At 48.6% G+C, this 23451-nt stretch overlaps 1 protein-coding gene across 2 annotated transcripts in view; it reads left to right on the top strand.

Moving 5' to 3' along the window:
* STAG3 (STAG3 cohesin complex component) overlaps window positions 1–23451 on the top strand; it is a 1426160-nt gene that overhangs the window by 1040764 nt on the left and 361945 nt on the right. For both annotated transcript variants that reach the window (XM_078669437.1, XM_078669436.1), the window contains exons 19-22: window positions 103–303; window positions 1318–1388; window positions 2222–2309; window positions 2960–3040. In XM_078669437.1, coding sequence (XP_078525563.1) covers window positions 103–303; window positions 1318–1388; window positions 2222–2309; window positions 2960–3040 — 441 coding nt within the window. The remainder of the gene's footprint in view (window positions 1–102; window positions 304–1317; window positions 1389–2221; window positions 2310–2959; window positions 3041–23451) is intronic.

Below are 23451 nucleotides of genomic sequence, written 5' to 3'. Positions count from 1 at the left end.
CTTACGGCTGCAGAGGGATGAGGGTTTCAAATCTGTAAATATATAGTGTATACTGGTGGTATCAATTTAACCCTTGTTCAACCATCCTTCTCTGGTGTGCAGTACCTTGACCTGCTGCTGAAGCAGATCCAGGAGATTGTGGAGAAGCATACGGATCAGGAGGTGCTAGAGGCATCTGCTCGTGCACTGTATGTCCTTGGTAATGAGGAACTGGCTATCTACAACCGTGTCAACATTGCTGTCAGTCAACTTATCGACCGCCTTGTGGACAAATTCCAGCAGGAAGTTGAGGAGATAATGCAGGTGTGTCTTAGTGGGCCTAGAAGAGATCCTGAAAGCAAGACCAGACGGGCAGAAATTTCTGCTCCCCCTTTTATAACTTGTTTCTCTATTTGAAATACATTTTCATCAGGCCCAATATTCAGGTGGGAGAATATGCTTCCTGCACAGTTTCTTCTCTTAATACATGGTATGGCATTTCAAGTGTATGAATAAGGCATTGGGAGTTTGAGTATATATTTTTTCTCGTGCCCCACCGGTGTTTAGGTTGAATTTATCCATTCACTTGTAAGCCTGTGCCCATTCCCCATCAACAGAATTAAGAGATTAAAATAATACTTTCATAGCGACCAATGGCCTCTTTCAATGTCAGCTGAGGGGAACTGTGCTAAGAATATATTGTCCAGGACTGATGTGACTTATTGCAGTGTTGACAAAAGCTTATTTGGCACAAGGGTTGGAAACTCTGGTGACCATGGACTCCTATAAAGGAGTATTTTGACAGAAGCAGAAGAGCTGCGATCTAAAATTAGTTCAGCTGATTTGGGAGGAGATAGGTTCTGGGCTTGGAACAAGCAGATCTTAATTGGCATTGTGGCTTTATTGTTTTTGCTAATGGGTTTCATTTTACCGTGTGAATGTAGTTGCCAGTTCCTCTTAATCTAGTGTGACATGTCTCTAATATGTTGAGCACATTGCTTCCAGAGGCATTTACTTGAAAACAATTAAGGTGAGAGATTTCATACTTATCACAGCATTTTTTAAACCTAGAAAATAAAGAGTAGCTCTAGCTAGAATGTAATTTTCCTAGTTTCTTTAGGCTCCTTAATATGGTATATACTCCGTCAATAGTGGCAGGTGATTACTTTGCCAACATTTAGTAAAGTATGCAGTGGGGCGCTTACCATGGTGACACAAACAAGGCCTTCACAATTGATTTCTTTCATGCTGAGAGACATATCAGAGCATTAATGATGAACAGGAGTAACATATTTTCTCTCATTTTCTATGTGGTCTGCATCTGTGGTGGTCCATCAGGCCAGCGAAGTGGATGAAGATGAAATATACAACATGTCGGCTACAATGAAGCGTATCTCTGTTTTCCACAAGTGAGTGAATTGTCTAGATGTAGAATATTGCAGCAGGTAAATCACTTCCTAAATGGGAGGAGGAGAAGCAAGAAGTGAAGTTACTGCTCAACCACATGGTTCTTGTTCATAAATCTAGCAACCAAACTCCTTCTGGCACTCGCCTGAGAAGCTTATGCTAAGTAATCTTCTACTTGGGTATAAGCAGTTTGGATATAAGAAGTGGCTGGGCTCCATCATTCTCCATAACTTCTGGAACGTGGATCCATGTTTTCTTTACCCACATTCTCTGATGGCAGTGTAAGAGGACAATTCCCCTGCCAAATATGAATGGCGGCTGTTTGTGGTTTCAGCTCAAGCTTGCGCCTGGTTGGCAGCCTGGGTGGTAGTTGTCTCATTCTTCCGCTCCCATGAAAGCCAACTATTTAGACAAATCGAGATTTGGAGTCTGCTTGGTCCAAGGATAGTTTTACATAGTTGGTTCCCTCATGTATATTTATCTATTTTTTTTTACTGTGACCTTATCAACCAGTGACTTGTGTTCTAATGCTATACATCACTTATTTACTCTTGCTCTACATATTCTGTCTCCCTTTTAACAAAGACTGAATTTATTTCCACACACGGATGGTGCCAGCATTCTTTCAAATTTTGAGGTGTAGAGAAAGCTGAACTTTGCCTGAAGTCCATCTCTTTATTTTCCTTTCCCCCTTGGATGTCTTACTTCCAGCTACCCTCCTTTCTTAGCTTCTTTGTGATGTGCTACGGCTTTAGTGTACTTTCCATATTTGGACATTTTGTAGTGGGTAGATTGTCTGTTACAGATGCCACTGTTTTCTGCCTTCCTGCTGCAGTGCTCACAATATGACCAGGTGGGAACTCTTCGATCCGTGCTGTCAGCTGCTGAAGAGAGGAATAGACACAGGAGAGATCCCCAAACAGGTAACATAAATTGATAGTCTTCTGGGTAAGAAGGAAGGGTAATTATTTCTTTATGGGTAATGATAATGTAAGAGAAGATTATGGGCATTAGGAGATTTAGTGTAAGAAGGGCTACAGAAGAACGATAGTCTTTACTGAGAGAATGACAGTTTGGTGCAATTAACCACAGCTTAGATGACTTAAGACTGGAATACTCAAAGGGTGGTCCCCTGTCAGGCCCGCAACAGAGAACACAGTTAGGGTTGCTGCATATTGGTTCACTTAGCTGAAGGTGACTTAATTATATCTACAGCTGGTGTGCTTTATTTTCTTTTCCTCTCACAAGCTTTGTGTCCGTTTTATTATGTCTCCATCTTTCTGTCTACTTCTGCTTTTTTCTTACTGCCCATGGCTCTCTTCTTTCAGTCTCCAAATCTGGCTTTTAGTCATTCTTCTTTTGCTTTCAAATCCTCTAGTTTAGTGGTCACCGCTTGGAATGCTTCAGCTTTCCTCTTTTCTCAATGTCACCCTCATATGCTGCCAAGGTCTAAAATGAGTTGGCGTACTTTTATGTTTTTGAACATTGTCCATGGTAGCCATGCCTTTCTTCTCACTGTCTCAGCCCCTTTCTTCTCACTGTCTCAGCCCCTTTCTTCCTTTCTGTTTTACAGATTATGGTACCAGCTCTCAAATGTGCCCATTTCTTCATCCTGTGGGAGCTGTCCCAGGCTTCAGCCTCACACCCCAAGAAGGTGATTAGTGTTGAGTAAGGCTGTTCAATGTTGTAACTTTCTGGAGCTCCTGCAGATATTTTCATATACAATTAATTTGCCTGGCTTTTAAATACATTATTTGCCTGGGGAGTTTCCGTATATCGTCGTCGACGTTGTATGACTTTATTCGATACAATGTATCATAAAAGTGTACACAATTCATACATCAATTTAAAAGACAAAAATACATCCTTTTTTTCTATTAAAAAGGAGAAAAGTATCGCATTGTCATACATACAATACAAAATGGAATTTAAAAGCAATGTTTAAAAAACAGTTAAAAAAAACCCGTTAAAAGCATGAATTTTAAAACATCGCTTCGATGGAGACCGGGACAAAACAGAGGGCATTGCCAGAACTCCGTAATCAACAACTGATACGCCCGTAGGAGCTTGGATCTGATTAAGCAAGCGTATCCCAGATATTTTGCTGTCCCACAGACTACACGGGGGACAGAGGTGTCTGTTGTAAGAATGCGCAGTGCCTCCCTATGGTGCTTAGTTCCCAGATTTGAGCATTCAGGTTTCAACCATTTCCGTCTCGCCTGGCCATACGCTGGACAGGCGAAGATGAAATGGGAGATAGATTCTGTGGGGCAAGCACAACCAGGGCACCCTCCTTCCCTCTTTCCCAAAGGTTTCCACCCCGCAGTGAAGGCATTCAGAGGTAGTGTACCAAACCTCAGCTTCAGCTACAATGCCCTGTCTCTAGGGGATTCAATAAAGTCTAGAAAAGGTTCTAATTTGGGGGAGGGCTTGGAGTCTAGAAACTTCTCCGTCAGGGAACCATGTTTCAGATTTCGTGTTGTTTAGTTGGACACCCACTCCCAGTCGGCCTTCTTAACTACTTGCTTGGGTGGCGGAGTCTGGCTTTCCCAAGCGTCTGCTAGCCCAATGTCCCCCACCAAGTGCCTCAATTTTGAAACCCAAGGTATCTTGCGGCCTTTGTCTATGCGAAGCAATTCAGTCAAGCCAGAAGCATAGTTACACAGTTCGGGGGTCCTTCTAAGGCGTACCCAGAATAAGAGAGGGCGCAGCCTTGCTATATCTCTGATTGAATGTTTCCCAAAATCGTAACAGAGAGGAACCAGAGGAGTCGATAGCGAGACCAGGTCCCTATAAAACTTGTTTTCTGATCTCGCTAACTCTGTGATGTTCTCAAAAGCCCACAGTTCCGCCCGTACAGAGATGAAGGCAGGGCTTTCCCCTCATATACCTTGATGGCAGGGGCAACAGGTCGGCTATGGGAGAGGCGCTGATGTCTTGCTATTGCCCCCAACACACGTTTATGATTAAGTAGCATCTTTGACAAGTGACAGTTCCATTTCATCAAGTTGTTGACCCGTACGCCCAAATAGTCAAAAGCTTCGACTAGTTCTAAAGGGGAGTCATCCAGCTTGATGGTATTTCTAAAGCGCTTGGATGGGGCCAAAGCCATTAGCTTAGTTTTATTTGTATTTATACATAAGCCTCTGGACTTGCAAAACTGACAGAACCGATCCAGCAGTTTTTGAAGGCCCATCGGGCTTTTAGAGATCAGGAGGGTATTGTCTGCAAAAAACAGCGTAGGTGATTTTTCTCCTGCCAGGATTGGTGCGTCGGCAGGATCCTCCCTCAGGTGGTCCACCACCCCGTTAACAAAAAGGGAGAACAAGGTTGGGGCCAAGACGCACCACTGGCGTACCCCTCTCTCTACCTTAACTCTCTCAGTCAATTGCCCCTGTCGGCCCCACCTCACTCTGGCGTAATTTTCCTCGTGCAGACGCACAATCAGATCCAAGATCAAGGAGGGGACGCCCAGATCGGACAGGACCCGCCAAAGCTCGGCTCGTGGGACTAGGTCAAAGGCTGTTCTAAGATCAATGAACGCCAAGTAAAGGCGCCTTTTTCGATCGTTACCGATTTCCAATAGATCATGGAAAATCTAAGACCTGGTCCACCGTGCCCACCCCCTGTCTGAATCCTGCCTGGAAATGGGACAAAACCTCATCTTCATCTATCCAGGACCTCAATCGCATGAGGAGGACCCTGCCAATCACCTTCTGCACTACGTCGATTAAACGAATCTTGTAGATCGTCACCACCTCGGCACCCCTCCAAGAATCTGGAACAGGGTAGCCGCCCATAATGCGATTCAGGACCGGAGAACGAAGCGGGCCCAAAGCTCACCATCATAGCGTAATAAATAGCCTGGGAAGCCGTCAGGACCTGCCGCCTTGCCAGGCACGATACTTGTAATGGCAGATTGAACCTCCTTGAGCTCAAAAGCGTCCCCCACATCCGGAGTCCCAAGGGAGACCATCCATCGCCCCAGCTCTGTTGTCGAATTCCCCTCCCGAGTACAGGCCATGGAAATGCTCAAACCATTGGCGGCCTGTGATATGGTTTGGGATTGGGGCATCTCCCTTTCTTGTACTGACATTGATGAGTTCCCAGAATAAGGTGGAGTCCTTAAGCTGGGCGGCAGATTTGAGCTCCTGCCAGTGCGATTCTTCCCATGCCCGCTTGGCTTTATCTATGGTCCTATAGTAAGTCTTTCTCGCTAAGGTTATTTTTAACTGATCCTTAGCTCTAAGGGCCAAGGATAGCTCCTGTCTCTTTCCCTGACAGAGGGCAGTGTGCCACAAATTTTTTGCTTGTGTAGAATGTGATTTGCGGCCCCCACTGTTCTTTGTACAGAAAAATTCCCCTATCTTAAAGGTGGTCTCCTGGTATATTTCAATACATTTTGAATCCTGCGAGGCCAATGAGGTGAGACTAGGTAGTTGATCGAGCTCAAGAATCTTCAGTTCCAGCAGATCCCTAATACATTCCAGGGTCTGGCCCTGTTTAGCGACCATATGTCACTTTAAGCGCCGATTGCAATTGGATGGTTCAACCTCCCTAGTAGACTGTGATGGTGTTGTGCCCATGTCAATAAAAAAGGTGTCTATGACTCGGGAGAGTTGCATGGACAGGAGATTATGGTCACTGTCGAGACTCGGGATGACCTCCATATCGATGAGGTCAGCCCAAAGAAACACATCTAGCAAAATATAGTCGATACGGGAGGGGGAGCTAATCCTATTAAAAGTACACGACCCGCTAGGGTCCGAGCAGGTCCTGCCGTTAGCTGCTCTTAAGTTATGCATCTGAAAGAGACACGTTAGTATTAGATTCCTTACCTTAGAATATCCCCAGGCGTCAGACTGGATCCGGAAACTTTTGCGTAGAAGTACCCTTGCGCGTCGGTAGGCGTCGTCTGAGGCTCCGCGTCCGTCGTCGTGATGACGTCGTCGGAGTACTTAGACGCCGCCTCCGCGTGCCGACGTCCGTTCTTCTTTTTTCCGCGCCACCAAGTGCTGATCTGGAAAAAGCAGTAACCCTAGTCAATTTTTTACTAACTTTTTGATTGATTTTTGATCATTTTTCGAAGTCTTTCGACTCCGATTGGTGCCGTAGGGATGGCCGGCTTTAAGCACTGCGAGGATTGCTACCGCCTGATGTCGGTGACGGATCCTCACCACCTGTGTTTAACTTGTCTAGGCGTCAATCACGACGACAAGGCCTGCTCTGACTGCAGTCGGTCCCGCGCCGCGAGAGGTCTCGGTCCCAGGGGAGGTCGAGGGACAGGTCGCGGGCTCGGAGCCACCACAGCTCTGAGAGCAGGCCGCACTCCTCCGGGTCGGAGTCGTCGTCAGGTAAGAAGCACAAGAAGTCCAAGAGGCGTCATCGCTCTGCGGACTCCCCCCGGCGCTCGCGCGATGCAGCCGGGGGTTCGGGTGACACCGCCCACGCGGCTCCGTCGGAGTCGCGGGCGCCGCGTGCAGCTCCACGCCCTCCGGTCCCTGGCTCAACACGACGCCGGAGGAGATCGAGCGCTTCCTCATGGCCATGAGGAAACTCTCTCCTCCGACGGGCTCCGCGGCGCCTTCGGGCCCAGCGGACCCGTCTGGGACCCCTAGCGGGTCGGGGGTTTCGGCCCCGACGCCTTCGGGTGCTTCGGCCCCGACGCCGCCTTCGGGCCCGGCGCCGCAGGTTCCCGCTCTCCCGACGGCGCCTTCGGGCCCGGTGCCGCGGGGTCCAGTTGTCCCGGCGCCGCCGGCGCCTTTGGGCCCGGCGCCGCGGGACGCCGCTAGACCTTCTTCGGGATCTGGATCGTCGCCGATGGACCTTACGACCTCCCCGGCGTCGGACCATCAGGTGTCGCCTCCGGCGCCATCCTCGGGCGGCGCCGTCCCCGATACCCCCTTCATTCCTGTTCCGGCGTCGGGACGGCCCAGATGGGCGCCGCTCCAGACGTCGTTTGGGGAGTTTCACTTCTATGAACAGGACCCATTAGTTGAGAACCCTGAGTTTCAGGAGATGGGTGATGAAGGGGATTGGGAGGGGTCTGAGGACCCTCTGACCAGAGAGTGTCAGTCTCATGAGGACTGGGCAGGAGACCTTGGGGAGGCCAGTGGCCTGGACACCTCTCCATACACTGGTTTTGTCTCCCCTCCTACCGTGGCTTCGGAGGAGGGGGCTACCTACAGTTTGGTGTTGATGAGGGCTGCCAGGGCCTTGAGCTCCCCGTCGCGGCCGTGAGGACTAATCTCCTCACTGAGGTCCTTAAACCGCAGTCAAGCTCGGCCGAGCCTCTGCTGCCCTTTAATGAGGCCTTGACCGATGTTCTTCTGGGCTCTTGGTCCAAGCCCGCTACGGGTTCGCCCGTAGATAGGAACGTGGCCAGACGCCACCGCCCCGCCCCGGGCGACCCATGTTTCCTGTCCACCCACCCTACCCCCGAGAGCCTGGTCATCCAGGCCTCTAATTCCCAGACCGCATTCCCGTCGGCACCGCTGGACAGGGAATCCAAGAGGTACGAGCAGTACGGCAAAAAGATCTTCTCGTCCCTAAGTCTGGGACTGCGGTCTTCCAACACCGCATGCCTCTTGGGCCGCTACACCCACTCTCAGTGGGATACGGTCGCGGACGTGCTGCCAGAGTGTCCGTTGGAGGTACGGGCCAAACTCGGCCAAGCCCTTGTGGAGGGCCGGGATGCAGCCAAATATTCCATACGGTGTGGGCTGGATACCACCGACTCACTGGGTAGAGCGATGGCAACGACGGTGGCGGTCAGACGCCACGCCTGGTTGAGGTCCGCCAACTTTTCGGCCGATGTCCAGAACACCTTGATGGACATGCCGTTCGATGGCCGTCGCCTCTTTGGCGACAAGGCAGACCATGCGCTCGAGCGCTTTAAGGACTCCAGGGCTACGGCCAAGTCCTAGGCCTCTCGGCCCCGCGCCAGCAATCGGCTGCCTTTCACTCCTTTCGTGGCCACGGAAGGGGTGTACCCACACGTGCTGCCAGCCACGCTCCGCAGGGTAATACCCAACGCGATGGCGGCCGTGGGAACCGCCGTCCCGGCGGTCGGGGACAACGGCGAGGTGAGTCCACACCTTCCCCCCGCAGCATCCGCCTCAAAACCCTCCTAGTCCGTGCTTTCAGGCCCATGTGACGCCAGTGGGGGGCAGGGTTCGCCATCACCTCCTCCACTGGCGCACCGTCACTTCGGACAGGTGGGTGCTGCAGATCATCCGAAGGGGCTACTCCCTCCCCTTCGAGGCGACTCCTCCAGCCATGCCACCACAGAACCACCGTGTATCGGGGGATCATTTGTGACTTCTGCAGGAGGTAGTTACGGCCCTCTTGGCCAAGGGGGCCATCGAGCGCGTTCCTGGGCCAGAAGTAGGGTGTGGTTGCTACTCCCACTACTTTCTGGTACCCAAGAAGGGCAAAGGGGGCCTACGCCCTATCTTGGACCTACGGAACGCCAACGGCTTTCTCTGGAAGGAGAAGTTCAAGATGCTGACACTGGCTCAGGTCCTAGCTGCCCTGGACCCAGGAGACTGGATGGTAGCGTTGGACTTGCAGGACGCTTATTTCCACATCCCCGTCCTGCCGGCCCACCGGCGCTACCTGCGGTTCACGGTTGGCCACGAGCACTTTCAGTATACCGTGCTCCCCTTCGGCCTTACCAGCGCCCCACGGGTGTTCACAAAGGTGATGGCGGTGGTCGCAGCTCATCTGCGCAGGTTAGGGGTTTCAGTATTCCCCTACCTTGACGACTGGTTGTTGAAGGCGGGCTCGCCCCAGACAGTCGTCAGCCACCTCCAGACTACGGCAGATCTCCTGCATCAGCTGGGGTTCTCCATCAATGTGCCGAAGTCACACCTGTGCCCCTCTCAGAAGCTCCTTTTCATCGGAGCGGTTCTCGACTCGGCGCGGTTTCGGGTTTATCCACCCGAGCAGCGGGTCTGGGATATTCAGGCTCTGATTCCCATCTTTCAGCCGTTATACCGGGTCTCAGTCAGGTTGACGCTGGGGCTGATGGCCTCCTGCATCCTGCTGGTGCATCACGCCAGGTGGCGGATGCAGGCTCTGCAGTGGGACCTGAAGTTTCAGTGGGCCCAGCATCAGGGCAACCTATCCGACCACGTCCTGATCTCGGAGGGCACTGCGAGACAGCTGCAGTGGTGGCTCACGGACCGCGATTGGGTCAGCGGCAGATCCCTCTCCCTTCCCCAACCGGAGCACGTAGTTGTGACGGATGCGTCCCTCCAGGGCTGGGGAGGCCACATGAGAGAGGCGGAGATCAGAGGCCTCTGGTCTCCGGCAGAGGCCCGGCTCCACATCAACCTGTTGGAGTTACGGGCGATTCGTCTAGCACTGAAAGCATTCCTCCCCTCTGTCCGGGGGAGTGTAGTGCAGGTGTTCACGGACAACACCACCGCCATGTGGTACTGCAACAAACAGGGCGGGGTGGGGTCGTGGACCCTTTGCCAGGAAGCTCTGCGCCTCTGGCAATGGCTGGAACGCCAGGGTGTGACCCTGGTGGCTCAACACCTGGCAGGTTCTCTGAACGCCAGGGCGGACGAGCTCAGCCGTCGGTGCATGATGGATCACGAATGGCGTCTGAACTCGGACGTGGCGCAAGGCCTCTTTCAGCAATGGGGAGAGCCTTGGTTAGATCTATTCGCCACAGAAGAAAACGCGCAATGTCATCAGTTCTGCGCGTTGGAATTTCCAAGGCGGCACTCGCTCGGAGATGCTTTTCGTCGCGAGTGGAGCTGCGGTCTACTGTACGCCTTTCCGCCTATACCACTTCTGCCCAGAGTGCTGAAGAAGATCAAGCGCGACCGGGCCCAAGTCATCCTTGTGGCTCCGGACTGGGCTCGAAGGTACTGGTATCCAGAGCTACTCAGTCTGTCAGTCGATCCCCCGGTTCGTCTGCCTCTTCAGGAGGACCTTCTGTCGCAGCAGCAGGGGACGGTCCTCCACCCGAACCTGTCCAGTCTCCACCTCCATGCTTGGAGATTGAGCGGCGACAGTTGAGGCCATTTGACTTGCCTCCTGACGTCTGTAACGTCATTCTGGCAGCCAGGCGTCTCACCACAAAGTCGGTATACGCCTGCAGGTGGAACAGATTTGTGGCATGGTGCACAGCAAAGGCTGTGGATCCTCTTGCTGCCCCTCTTTCTGAGGTTCTTCTCTTCCTTCTTTCTCTTGCCCAGCAGGGCTCTGCTCTGGGCACTATCAAGGGCTACCTTTCTGCCCTTTCAGCCTTTCTGAGGCTGCCTGATCAACCTTCTTTGTTCAAGTTCCCTATTGTACATAGATTTCTTATGGGCATCACACACACGTTTCCTCCTGTTCCGTTTGTGATGCCTCAGTGGGACTTGAACCTGGTTCTTACATTTCTGATGTGCGCTCCCATTGAGCCACTTCACAACTGTCCTCTACGCCTTCTAACTCTGAAGACTGCTTTCCTGGTTGCCATCACCTCTGCCAGGAGAGTGAGTGAGCTCCAGGCCTTCTCTTGTACTCCACCTTTCCTTTCTGTCCATCCGGACAAAGTGGTGTTGCGTACTAAGCCATCTTTCCTGCCCAAGGTTGCCACGGCCTTCCACATCGGGCAGTCTATCACCTTGCCAACCTTCTTCCCGCCACCGCATCCCTCTAAAGAGGAAGAGCAGCTCCACCGTCTGGACCCAAAACGTGCGCTCTCATTTTACTTGGATCGCACACGCCAGTTCCGGGTGGATGACCAACTCTTTGTTGGTTACGTGGGCGCGAAGAAGGGGAAAGCAGTGCACAAGAGAACCATCTCACGGTGGATCATCTTGTGTATCCAGGCATGCTACTTCTTGGCTAAAAGGGAGCCCCCTGTTGGATTGCGGGCTCACTCTACCCGAGCCACGGCGACTACAACTGCCCTGGGCCGGGGAGTGCCCTTACAAGACATCTGTCAGGCAGCTACGTGGGCATCGCTGCACACGTTTGCAAGACACTACTGCCTGGACAGCCAAGTCCGGAGGGATGGCTTCTTTGGCCGTTCTGTCCTCCAGGACTTTCTGGTGTGATTATTGGTTCGCAGACCCACCACCGGGGTTGGTATTGCTGGGGTATCTATTCTAAGGTAAGGAATCTAATACTAACGTGTCTCTTTCAGATGCACAAGTTACTACTTGTGTAACGATATATCTGTAAGAGACATTAGTTAGTATTAGATTCCTTACCGACCCACCCATCCTCCCCTTTCTGCGAACCGATATCTAGGGTTAGGGTTAACCCCTTTCAGGGCCCTAGTTTCAATGGCACCAGTGTTGGTTTTTTGACATGGCTCTGCGTTTCTGGCGCGGAAAAGCTGTGTCTAAGAACTGACGTCACCACGCGGAGGCGGCGTCTAAGTACTCCGACAACGTCATCACAGCGCCCAAGACGGACGCGGAGCCGCAGACGACGCCTACCGACGCGCAGGGGTACTGCTACGCAAAAGTTTCCGGATCCAGTCTGACGCCTGGGGATATTCTAAGGTAAGGAATCTAATACTAACTAATGTCTCTTACAGATATATCGTTACACAAGTAGTAACTTGTGCTCTAGGGCCAGAGTGTTAATTTGCATAGATCTTTGAGACCATTTCTTTATTGGGGGGTAAGTTGAGTGGTGGTATAGCCCATTTAGAGTCCTCGTCCCTGGTGCCCAAGATATCTTCGTTGCTCAGGGGCTCAAAGGTGCAGTTGAAATCACCTGCAATGATGATCCCTGCCTTTTTAGAAATGGCTGACAGCTCAGAGTCAAGGACCGCTAGAGTGGATATCGCTTCAGTGCCAGATGACCCTCTGACATAGATGTTAAATACCTCTAGGTGGACAGTATCTTTAGCTCTTCCAATAGATAAGTGCAAAATATCGTGGGAGGGAATGTTGCAATTGAATATCGACCAATTCAGTCCGATACTAACCCAGATCAGAAGCACCCCCGAGGGTCGTCCTCTACCCGAGCTAATCGCGGGGATATGGTATGTAGTAAACCCCGGCATATGCAAAGGAACCAGGCTCCATGTCTCCTGGAACAAGCAGATGTCGTATTTACTGATGAGTTCATTCCACTCAGGAAGGGCTCGATTCTTTTGAAGCCCAGCTATATTCCAGGAGAGTAGCCGGATTACCTTCACGGTGGCAGTGCTGTAAACTAGAGGTCTCAACTCTCCCGACCCAGGTGGGTCAGAATTGGCTATTATGGGCTCCCTAGTATCATTGCATGCTGCACCACCTTGCTCTAATGCGGTAATGCACGTGCCTTCTCCTCCCAGGGGGCGACTAGGGGGAGCAGAGGGGCAATCTACTGGGCACTCCCCCTGTAGTCAATCAACTTGGCACAGACCGGAACCACCCCCCTCCCGGGCCACCGACCAAGATGGAAACCGGCGAATCTGGATGGATGAGTGCTCGGGGGGCGATGTTCAAACTCAAGGGCTTCTAAGTTTTTTGCCAACAAAGGGTCAAAGAACAGAATCTCAATACAGTCTGTGTCAGAATTCACCATTGTGACCCTCCTCACTTTGGCCATATCCTCCTTTATGATGGATCTGCAGCCCCTTGTGTGCCTCAGCCAATGTATCGCCTTATTGTGGATGGACTCGCTGCTTTCATAGCCCCCCACTGTATTCAATCTCGGGACCTGAGTCATGTATATGGTAGCCCTGTTAATGTGGCGATGGAATGAGCCACCTTGAAGGCCTGTATCTATAAGTGGCCTACTCGGGGCTCTATTTGGCGGGGCCAAAAGGCAATTCCTAGCCAGCGGTAGGGCATGCTCCTGGGGGCGCCTTAGAGGTGCCCTAGATCTCACGTTCAGAATATAGTCTGCCAGAGGGAAGTCTAGTCTTAGACCCTACAGGGCCCTGTGGGAGATGGTCAAGTAAGGGAGGCGGGCTAGGGAGAGTACTGCTGGGTGGAACGGGGCTAATCCTTTTAGCTATATTACTTGTCCCCCGGGGAGAGCTGTGTTACTTATCCCTCGAGGGAGAGATTGAGTGGGGGCAAGAGATGTAGTGGCCCTCCCCGCCAGTAAACACTCCACCTTATTACCCAAAGATTCTACTAACTTTACCAACTCAGTAATTCTTTCCAATAGAGCGGACATGGAGAGTGTTGTATAGTGTATTCTAATCTCCCTATCTGTCATCTATCTTCTCATGCTTTACAACTTGCCTGTATTTAGAATGTTATAGATGTCATAGAATACTTACTAGAGATGAGCCTTCACTTGGTGATGGAAGGCTGAGCATCCAGGAGGACAGCTCCTGGTGGGGCTAACTTAATTACTCATTTAACCATTTAACTACCATCTTGGTTCACTTGTACCATCTGTAACTTCAGCTACAATAAATAACAACTTGGAACTACACTCTGACTCCATGAAGATTATTACATTATTACATTGGCGACGTTTTGGACTACAAACCCTGCGTGAATACTATTTTAAAGGATTTCTACATTGAAATTAATGATTCAAAATCATCAACTTCTACAAAGAACTCTAACTCAACAAGTAAGAACCCAAGCACCTACTTGCAACTATACATGTTGGCTGCCCCTGCCCCACCAGTGACCAACTGCCAACGGTCAGCCTCACCTGGGCATGCCAACATCAACTTAAGCTTGGTGAGTTCTTATTTCAACTTTTTAAATTATTTACAGCTACACATGATTTTAAAAACGCTACTTATATTATAACTCTTACTCCTGATTTAAAAGAGACTACTTTAAAAGAGATGTGCTTGTTTAACCTGCTGATCAAAAGCCTACACGCAATTAATTTATAAAATACCATCACAAGCCTATTACTATTTTAAAGCGTTAATTCAGTTTACACTGAGCTGATTTATAAACCTGCAATGTACTTTTCAAAGAGACACTTGTTAATTGAAGGCTGCGCTTGACTTCGTATTTGGATGAAGCCCCTGTGTGAATGTCAGTGGATTCCTGAAACTTGAAGAGTTAACTGTCAAACACCAACTTTATTTTGTAAAGAATGAAAGGCTTCACAAATACACCCGTCCGAGTCATGGAATTTTATCTATCAACATGTGCTAGGAGAATGCCCCTTTTCCTGACCCTACTTGTCAAATAATTGCTGATTTATGGAAACAGCTGAACGAAATGAAAACATTAGGAGAGCCTTTGACTTTCTTCATGATTTGTGATTCCTGTGTGCAACGTGACATGGAAAATAAGTTTACACTCCAAACATTTAAATTCCGAACTGTGTTTATTTTTGGTTAACAAATGGAAAAAATCTTCTTTTACCTGTCGGTCCAACTCGGCAGTTCAACCGCCATCTATGTATTTAAATGAGACATCAGCGCGTGCATCCAGCGCGTTCATATTGAAGTTCTCTGTTCACTCGTGCTTCCTATAATCATGACGTGCCTTTAACGTCATTAACACTGCGCTGGAGCTATGAAATACACATCAATGCCTTTAGCCACCCGGCACGACGTGAGACAACGTGCTGAAATGTCATGACCTACACCTCATCCGGATGTGTTTGCCTCAGTTCAGTCTCTCCGTCAAAGGCTGTTTAAACTCTGTGGTGCATGAAATAAATTAAATAAACGGAGCACCACATATCTTCAATGCACATCAAATAAACTAAATAAACAGAGCGCCACATATCTTCAATGAACCTCATGACATTCGGAGTTACCATTTCCTTAGCGCAGGTTCTGTCTCTTTCTCCCTGAGCTACTACGTATAACTTGTATTCCGGATAACAACAGTGACAACTTTATTTATTTTTATATTAATGCCTTGATATTATTATCCAATTTGAAAATGAGGATTCCCTCTCATAATTCATTTCAGCTGAGTTTTCTTTCAGTGTGCTACGCTGTGATGAACTAATGTTCAATTTGTGATGCATTTTAAAATAACATTTTGCATTATAATGTTAGGTTACAACAAGTATAATTATAAATTATTTATATAATTCTTTGCAAAGATTAACTTGGTGATGTTGTTTACTTTTAATTAATTCAACAATTTGCGCAAAATTAATGAGTGGACACTCTTGTCTACACCCATGGGTTTAAAGTGATGTTTTATGCATATTTAATGAGTAGACACTATTTGTCTACGCATTTCAGTTTAAAATATATTAATGTCATTTATTCAATTTTTACAAGTTATAATAGTGGACACTATTTGTCTACGCCTATTGGTTTAAGATTTAATTCATACATAAATGTCGGGTTAAAGTGATAAAATTTATCAATATTTTATTGATACATACTTTATTAATGGACAATATTTATGTCTACAGCTAGCTTTGTTGGGTTAAAATGAAAATGTTTTTCATTATTTAATTAATGCATGCTTTATTAATAGACAACATTTATGTCTCAAGCTGCCGGTTTAAAATAAGAAATTTTGACGTCATTCTTTGAATTTAGCGCTGTTTTATGATAGTTTTGCTCGAGCTCTCTCTCTATATTAATATTATATCTTCTTTTTGCGCAAAATAGTTTAAATACTCTTGATTGATTCCTGTGCGTAGACGTACGTCACATGGAATTTTGGTTTTATGATATTCGTGATACCTAAGTTTTAATGCTTTTAAAATATTACTCTAATTTATAATTCTTGCTGATTACATTTCCTTGTTCAGATTAGGTGTCATTCATTTCACCTTTACTTGAATTCATTATTACATTTATTCTTTCTGGTTATATCTCTCACAACCTGGTTCATAGTTTCACAATTACGCCAGTCTGGCCAATTGGTGTGGTTAACGATCCTGCGAACCATGTATTCGATGTTCTTCTCCTTATTATTGTTTTTCTACAATAAGAAAAGGAGATGTGTGTTCCTTATACTTTGTATTTCATCTCTTTACCTTATCTACCTTATCTATAATGTTCCTCTTATGGACATATCTATTATAGATTTTCATTAGTTCTGTTTTCCTACATAATTACTCCTTCCTATTTAATACATACCGTTATTCACATCTCTCTTCTCAAGTGTAAGAAAAGGAGATATGTTGTATAGTGTATTCTAATCTCCCTATCTGTCATCTATCTTCTCATGCTTTACAACTTGCCTGTATTTAGAATGTTATAGATGTCATAGAATACTTACTAGAGATGAGCCTTCACTTGGTGATGGAAGGCTGAGCATCCAGGAGGACAGCTCCTGGTGGGGCTAACTTAATTACTCATTTAACCATTTAACTACCATCTTGGTTCACTTGTACCATCTGTAACTTCAGCTACAATAAATAACAACTTGGAACTACACTCTGACTCCATGAAGATTATTACATTATTACAGAGAGCCTGCACAAATTACAGCTAGCCTGGGTCTCTTCTAGAGGCTTTTTACCCAGAACATGGCCCCCCAATAAAGATGTAACAGCCACAACAGGTTCTAGATCCCGAGGTGCAAACCTATTTGAACAGGATAGCATGGGAGACGAAACATGACCCCCCTTCCGACCCCCCCATGGATTCCTCAGCTGGAGTAGTATAGGTAGCAGGGAATGGATCAAAACCTTCCTCTATCATGACAATAGTGGTCTTCCCCATGCTCACTTCGCGCTGGCTGGATTTTCGTTTAGCAAACATGGAGGGGATGGACTTCCCTTGGGCCAATGGAGGGATCTCAATGGCTTCCGTATATTGAAATAGTCCTTTTACTTACCTGTCTCACGGGAAAACACATCAAAAGCTAATGTACACACTGGAAATATTCTGTGCCTGCCATCAAGAAGAAGATCATCACATTTTTGGAGCGCTGCATGGCTACAACCATTGTTGCCAGGTAGCAAGAGATAAACTCTTGTATCATAGCATTTCAGCTCCTGAGTGAAGAATGTAGAGCTTTGTATGAATGGTGCTTGTTGGCTTTGTTAGTTCTTAGCATCTCTGATTCTGGGAAGTCCCCATAAACACCTGTATGAATGGTCTATGTTGATTTTCTAGTTTATAGCATATCCTCTCCTATGACCCCTTTACTCCCATGTAACAACATCTGTCAGTTAGGTTGGCAGTTAATTGAATTGAGCCACACCCTTCCTTAGACTAGCCTTCAATTAAACACCGGCCCACTAAGCACCAAACCAATGAAGATTTACCACAAACTTAACTATCATAGCAGGCATTGTAAGAATTTTGTTTTAGCGCCTACACTTTTCAGCAACATGCATGCTAGGCAGACTTGTTGTAACATGTTAGGAGCACTCATCAGTACCTTGCATGTGATATATCAAATCATGTTTTGCATCGGCCACACTGTGGAACGAATTCTTTAGATAACAGATGATTGGCTTTTTATTTGCCTAACCAGAACGAAAAATGATGGCTCATTAGTGGGGGGGGAGGCGCTGTGCAAATGCTACAATACAACACACATGTTGGGTATACCAACTGACTGGCCAACACTTCAAAGCAGCAAGAGGGGAACATCATTGGCAGTTTACACACACTAAGGTGACAGTCTCTGCCAGGTAGCATGGAGGATTGTCAGAGTTATGGTACAATGACAAACACACCCGGTCATGCAGAGACATAGTTGAGGAACATGTATACTTGCTCAGAGATAAAACCATTCCACTTGGACTACAGTTTGTGCCCACTAGCAGGTGGTGAACCTCAAAACTCATATTTCGGCAGGAATCTGGGTAGGGTACAGAGCATCAGACTCGCAAGACTGAGGCTCATCTGCTCCATAGTAGTTAAATCTCTTTAATTATATGTTTTAACCCATTTCTTGTGCCCATTTCAATGTAAATATAATTAACCATATTCTCTAGAGTACAATATAGAATATATAGTTCTAAATGTGTAGTGTTTACCTAGCACAAGTGTGGGAAATGTGAGTTACAGCTAAATACAGATCAAAAGTATTATCCAGATGCAAAGGCTTGACCCAAACTCAGTTATAAATATGTAATTTGTATTGACTGTCATTCCATTTAGCATAAGAATTGCCTAACAAGGCAAGCATTGATTTCTCTCTCTACCCAGTTTATTAAATAGACAAACCTCAACAAAGAGGAGTGCTTATCTTATTAAATATAAAACGTAGCTTGTAATAAACGTATTGAGTTCAGTTAGGGTGTATGCTTTGATACCAAACTCACACTATTTGGATATGCTCCTGAATTCAAACCCCATGTATCTTTTTGGGGGGAGGCATAAGCTTGTCCTGCTCATCTTTCTTCCCAGCAGGTTGTGAAATGACTACTGCCATAGGCATGACTGAAAAAGAGTTGTGTATAAAAAGCTTCCCCTGTAACAATTTTTATTTAGAACCCAGGGCAAGCATCTCTCTGGGTACCCTAAGAGTTTGCCCACTTTAAATACCTTACTAAACAGTCTCACCCAGTTTCGTTTAATCTATCTTTTGGCTAGCGTCAGGGATAAGCTTTTCTTTGCTGCTCTGCTTTTTGGTTGATGACATTTCCTTTGAGGACTTCCTTTGTGGGGGGAAGAAGCGTTTGTTTCCTCTTCTCCCAATTTCGTTTGCATACAAATAAAGTGAGTGTCTCTCAGCTCCATTATCCTTTTCTTGCCTAGCAAACTTCAAGGTAAAAAAAAACAATTCCTGCGTTTCAGTGCTACAATTCATTCAAATGGTCTGAAGAATCAAACTCCAGGGCATAGTAAAAAGAGATTGGTACCGCAAGCTGTCCTCCACTTTGCTGCTAGGGACAGTATTTCACACGGCGTAGGAATAAGAGAAATTGGGTAATGGGAGAAAAATCATATCTGATAGACATCTAACCGCAGATTCCTTACTTTAGGATCCTCCCGCAGGAGGGAGACTGGATCTGCAAATGTTTCCATAGCACATCTGCTCATCGAAAGAGGGCATCGCTCAACTCCGTATCAGCGCCATCCACCCAATGTGAAGTCGACAAAGTCCATATAACCTCCTCGGCAACGTCAGTTTCTCCATTTTTGCGCTTGCAATGCAGATCAAAGTGATTAGAGGGCCGTTTTAAGCTCATCTCAACAGTTTGTCGAGGAAACTGTGTTTTTTCTTGAAATGTCTTAGGGGTTTAAGCCCCATGGATCTTGTGGCAGACAAATGTTGGTTACAGATGTTTATACCTTCTGTATGTGGTGCCTCAGAGAACATCATGACTCCAAGGAGTGTGGTTCCTGTTGTCTTTGACCTAAGGCGTTCAGGAAGCGTTGCTTGAAAATTCTTGCAGTGCTGCTAGCAGAGGCCCTGCATCATTGCCGATCCCCCTCGAAGTCAATCAATCAATCATGACATTTGTAGAGCGCACTACTCACCCGTAGGGTCTCAAGGCGCTGGGTTGGGGGGGGGGGTGCCGTTACTGCTCGAACAGCCAGGTCTTGAGCTTCTTCCTGAAGGAGAGGTGGTCTTGGGTCAGGCGTAGGTCGGTCGGGAGTGAGTTCCAGGTCTTGGCGGCCAGGTAGGAGAAGGATCTTCCTCCTGTTGTCGTTCTTCGGATGCGGGGGACGGCGGCGAGGGCGTGGCTGGTTGATCTGAGGAGGCGCTTGGGAGTGTAGAAGTTGATCCGGTTGTTGAGGTAGCTCGGGCCTTGGTCGTGTAGGGCTTTGTGTGCGTGGGTGAGGAGACGGAAGGTGATTCTCTTGTTGACCGGGAGCCAATGCAGATCTCTCAGGTGTCCGGAGATGTGGCTGCGTCGGGGGATGTCGAGGATGAGCCTGGCCGAGGCGTTCTGAATCCGCTGGAGTCTCTTCTGGAGTTTGGCAGTGGTTCCGGCGTAGAGGGCGTTGCCGTAGTCCAGTCGGCTGGTGACGAGGGCCTGGGTGACCGTCTTCCTGGTCTCGGTGGGGATCCACCGGAAGATCTTGCGTAGCATGCGCAGGATGTTGAAGCAAGACGAGGAGACGGCGTTTACTTGTCTGGTCATGGAGAGGGAGGAGTCCAGGATGAAGCCCAGGTTACGTGCGTGGTCCGTTGGTTTGGGTGCGGTGCCCAGGGCGGAGGGCCACCAGGAGTCGTCCCAGGCGGAGGGCGATGCGCCCAGGATGAGGACCTCCGTCTTGTCCGAGTTCAGTTTCAGGCGGCTGGTCGTCATCCATTCGGCTACCTCTCTCATCCCTTCGTGCAGGTTGGCTCTGGCGGTGGCGGGGTCGTTGGTCAGGGAGAGGATCAGCTGGGTGTCGTCGGCGTAGGAGATTATGTTGAGGTTGTGATGGCGTGCGATGGCCGCGAGGGGGCTCATGTAGATGTTGAAGAGGGTGGGGCTCAGTGAGGATCCTTGAGGGACGCCGCAGATGACTTCGGTGGCCTCTGACTTGTACGGTGGTAGGCGTCCAGAGATCACTTGAGGGAGCTATTCCTGTGAGGGTGCTTTACCGTTGAAGTCCTGTAGGAAAGTACTCCTTTTGACATGGTTATCCCCACTTTTTGCCTGACTCTTAGTCCGAATATGCACTGGGTTCCTGCTAACCAGGTTCACAGTGCCTCTGTTCTTTCCCAAACTATACCTATGTTTCCACAATTGGCACACCTTTGGCTCACACATAAGTCCCTTGTAAAATGTTCCAGTGGTACCAAGGGCATTGTGTTCAGAGAGGGTCTCCAAGGGCTTCAGCATGTATTGTGCCTCCCCAAGAGACCCCTCACCAAACACATGCATACTGCCACTGCAGCCTGCATGTTATGGTGCTGATAAAAGTGAATAGTTGACCTGGCACACAGCTCCATGTGCCAGGCCTACCAGCACTGCAAGAGGCATAGGTAAGTCACCCCTGCAGTAGACCTTACAGCCCTAAGGCGGGGTACACTATACGTCATGTGAGGGCATAACTGCATGAGCAGATATGCCCCTATAGCGTCTGTCTATTCTTAGACATCATAAGTGCACAGTGAAGACATACGGAGCACATGGGCTGGGAACTGGTCAATAAACGTTGCACAGCTCCAGGATGTCTTCAACAAACGAATTCCCAGCTGTTTGGTACCAAACATCTCAGGTTAACGAGCTCACACTGATGCGAGTGTTAGATTCATTAATACATGTACTCAGAGGGTACCTCAGGGGTCCCCCTGCAAACCTTCCAAACCACTAATATGAGCCTGACTGGTCTGCATCAGCCTTCCACTTCTAGAAATGTTTCTGACCCCCTGAGGTGTTAGCCTTTTGCTCTTGTGTTTCAGAAACAAAGCCTGCTCTGGGTGGAGGTGTTCCACACGTAACCCCAATCACGAACTGTATAGAACAGCAGTGAGCCTCAAAGGCTTCATGTACCTTGCTAGGCTGACCAAGGTCTCTCCAGCTAGTGGAGATAACCGCCCCCATGACCCAACCCCACTTTTAGCAGCAAGGTCAGTGGGAAAATTATTAAGCAGAAGAGGTGTGTCCCCCCTCGTGTCCTGAGCTGAAGTGACTCCCTCCATTGAACATCCTCCTTAACGTTTCGGAGGATTTTAGCCAATAGGGTTAGGGCTATGCCCCCTCCCCAAAGGGAGTGCATATATAAAGGGTGTAGTCACCCTAAATGTAAGTAGCCCATTGGCTACTACTTCTGACCTCTGTAACACCTCTAAAATTAGTATTTAGGTGCACCCCTGAACCTTAATCCTCAGATTTGATGGACGAAAATAAACAGAAGACGATGTACTGCTGGACCAAAAACTGAGCTCAGCTGCAGAAAGAAACCAGCACAAAACCCTGCTAGAGTCTCTGCACCAAGCCTCCAGTTGCAGCAACAAAGTTTTGTTGACCTCCACACCGATGACTGATCCCCTTCAGTGCATCCTCACAGCACTTGCAACCAATGCTGTGAACAGTCCCGCTCCTGTGAGCCTGCACCCTTCTGCCGGTGGCGTCAGCTGCACCCAAAGTAGCAGCTTGGGCACAACCGCCCTAACCGCAACGGCCTGCTCTGCAACCTCCAAGGTAGTGGCCGCTGCAGACGATGACATGGCCTGCGACCTCCGGTACTTTCGATCCTGGTGACATGATGCTGCCTGCTGTACATAAGGCCTGGGCACCCCAAGACCTTCATACCAGTGAAGAACTGCCTGTGGTGACCCAATGCTCCCTGGCGGTAAATGTGTTGGCAATCTCCGGCCCTTTAACTCAATACCTTTCTTTGCAGTGACTTTGGCAGTCACTGTATTAGCTGTACATCCGCATTGAACTGAACTCTTGGAGAGCTGATGGGATGAGCTCCGGGGACGAGGGATCACAAGAGTGTAAATCCCGACCCAGAGCGACAACGCCATACCCCCCCCCCCCCCCCCCCCGGACCCCTCCTCAGACCAGCTCCACAAGTGATCTCCACCGGGGACAGCGGGAAGAAGTTGACCCGGGAGTCGGAACTCGGGAGTCCCCAGAAGCCACGCCGAAAGTATGGACTGCCTCTAGAGAGCTGACCGGCGGGCTCCGATTAACCCGGAGCGCCCCTCCCCGTATCGCCGAGAAAGGTAGGAGGTCAATCGTCGACCCGGAGTAGCCCCCGGAGCCCCCCTCCTCAGCCCGGCTCAACGGGCGGTGATCCGCACCGACAATCACACCGAGATGAAGCTACCACAGGAGTCCCCACAAACAGGGTGATAACGAATGACTGAACTGGCTATCCGATCGGTGTTCAGTTCCTAAATCACTCCGGAGCGCACATCCCTCCCTACACGTAGCCCATGAATAAGATAGGTGCTACCACCCTTCACTTACCAAAAGCGGAAGAAGCCCCGGACCAGTCCTGGTAACTCGGCCGGATCTAAGGAACTACGAATAACGGTATCCCGAGCCAGCCAGCAGATCGACGTATTGTCAAGAAGAGGCGACCGCCCCTGATCAATCGTTTTCCCATGATTGCACAGTAGTTTCGCTGAAATAAGCTCCTGACCTCCGTCTCGCTTCAATAATCCCGGGACGCATGTCCTCAAGATGGCCGCCACCCGACAACATTACCAGCTAACTCGGCGCGTTACAGTACTAAAAATGACCAATTTGCACAAATAACTTACTGACTTGTACACGACCCCCCATAGTGTTCTAAAATTAGGAGACAGGACAAAGTAAGCCTCTTGGGAGGTTTAACCCCCTCTCCGTTCTCTATCTAGA

This window comes from Lissotriton helveticus, chromosome 12 (genome assembly GCF_964261635.1).
Source record: "Lissotriton helveticus chromosome 12, aLisHel1.1, whole genome shotgun sequence".
NCBI classification, from domain to species: Eukaryota; Metazoa; Chordata; class Amphibia; order Caudata; family Salamandridae; genus Lissotriton; species Lissotriton helveticus.
This window is presented reverse-complemented; position numbering and strand designations above follow the sequence as displayed.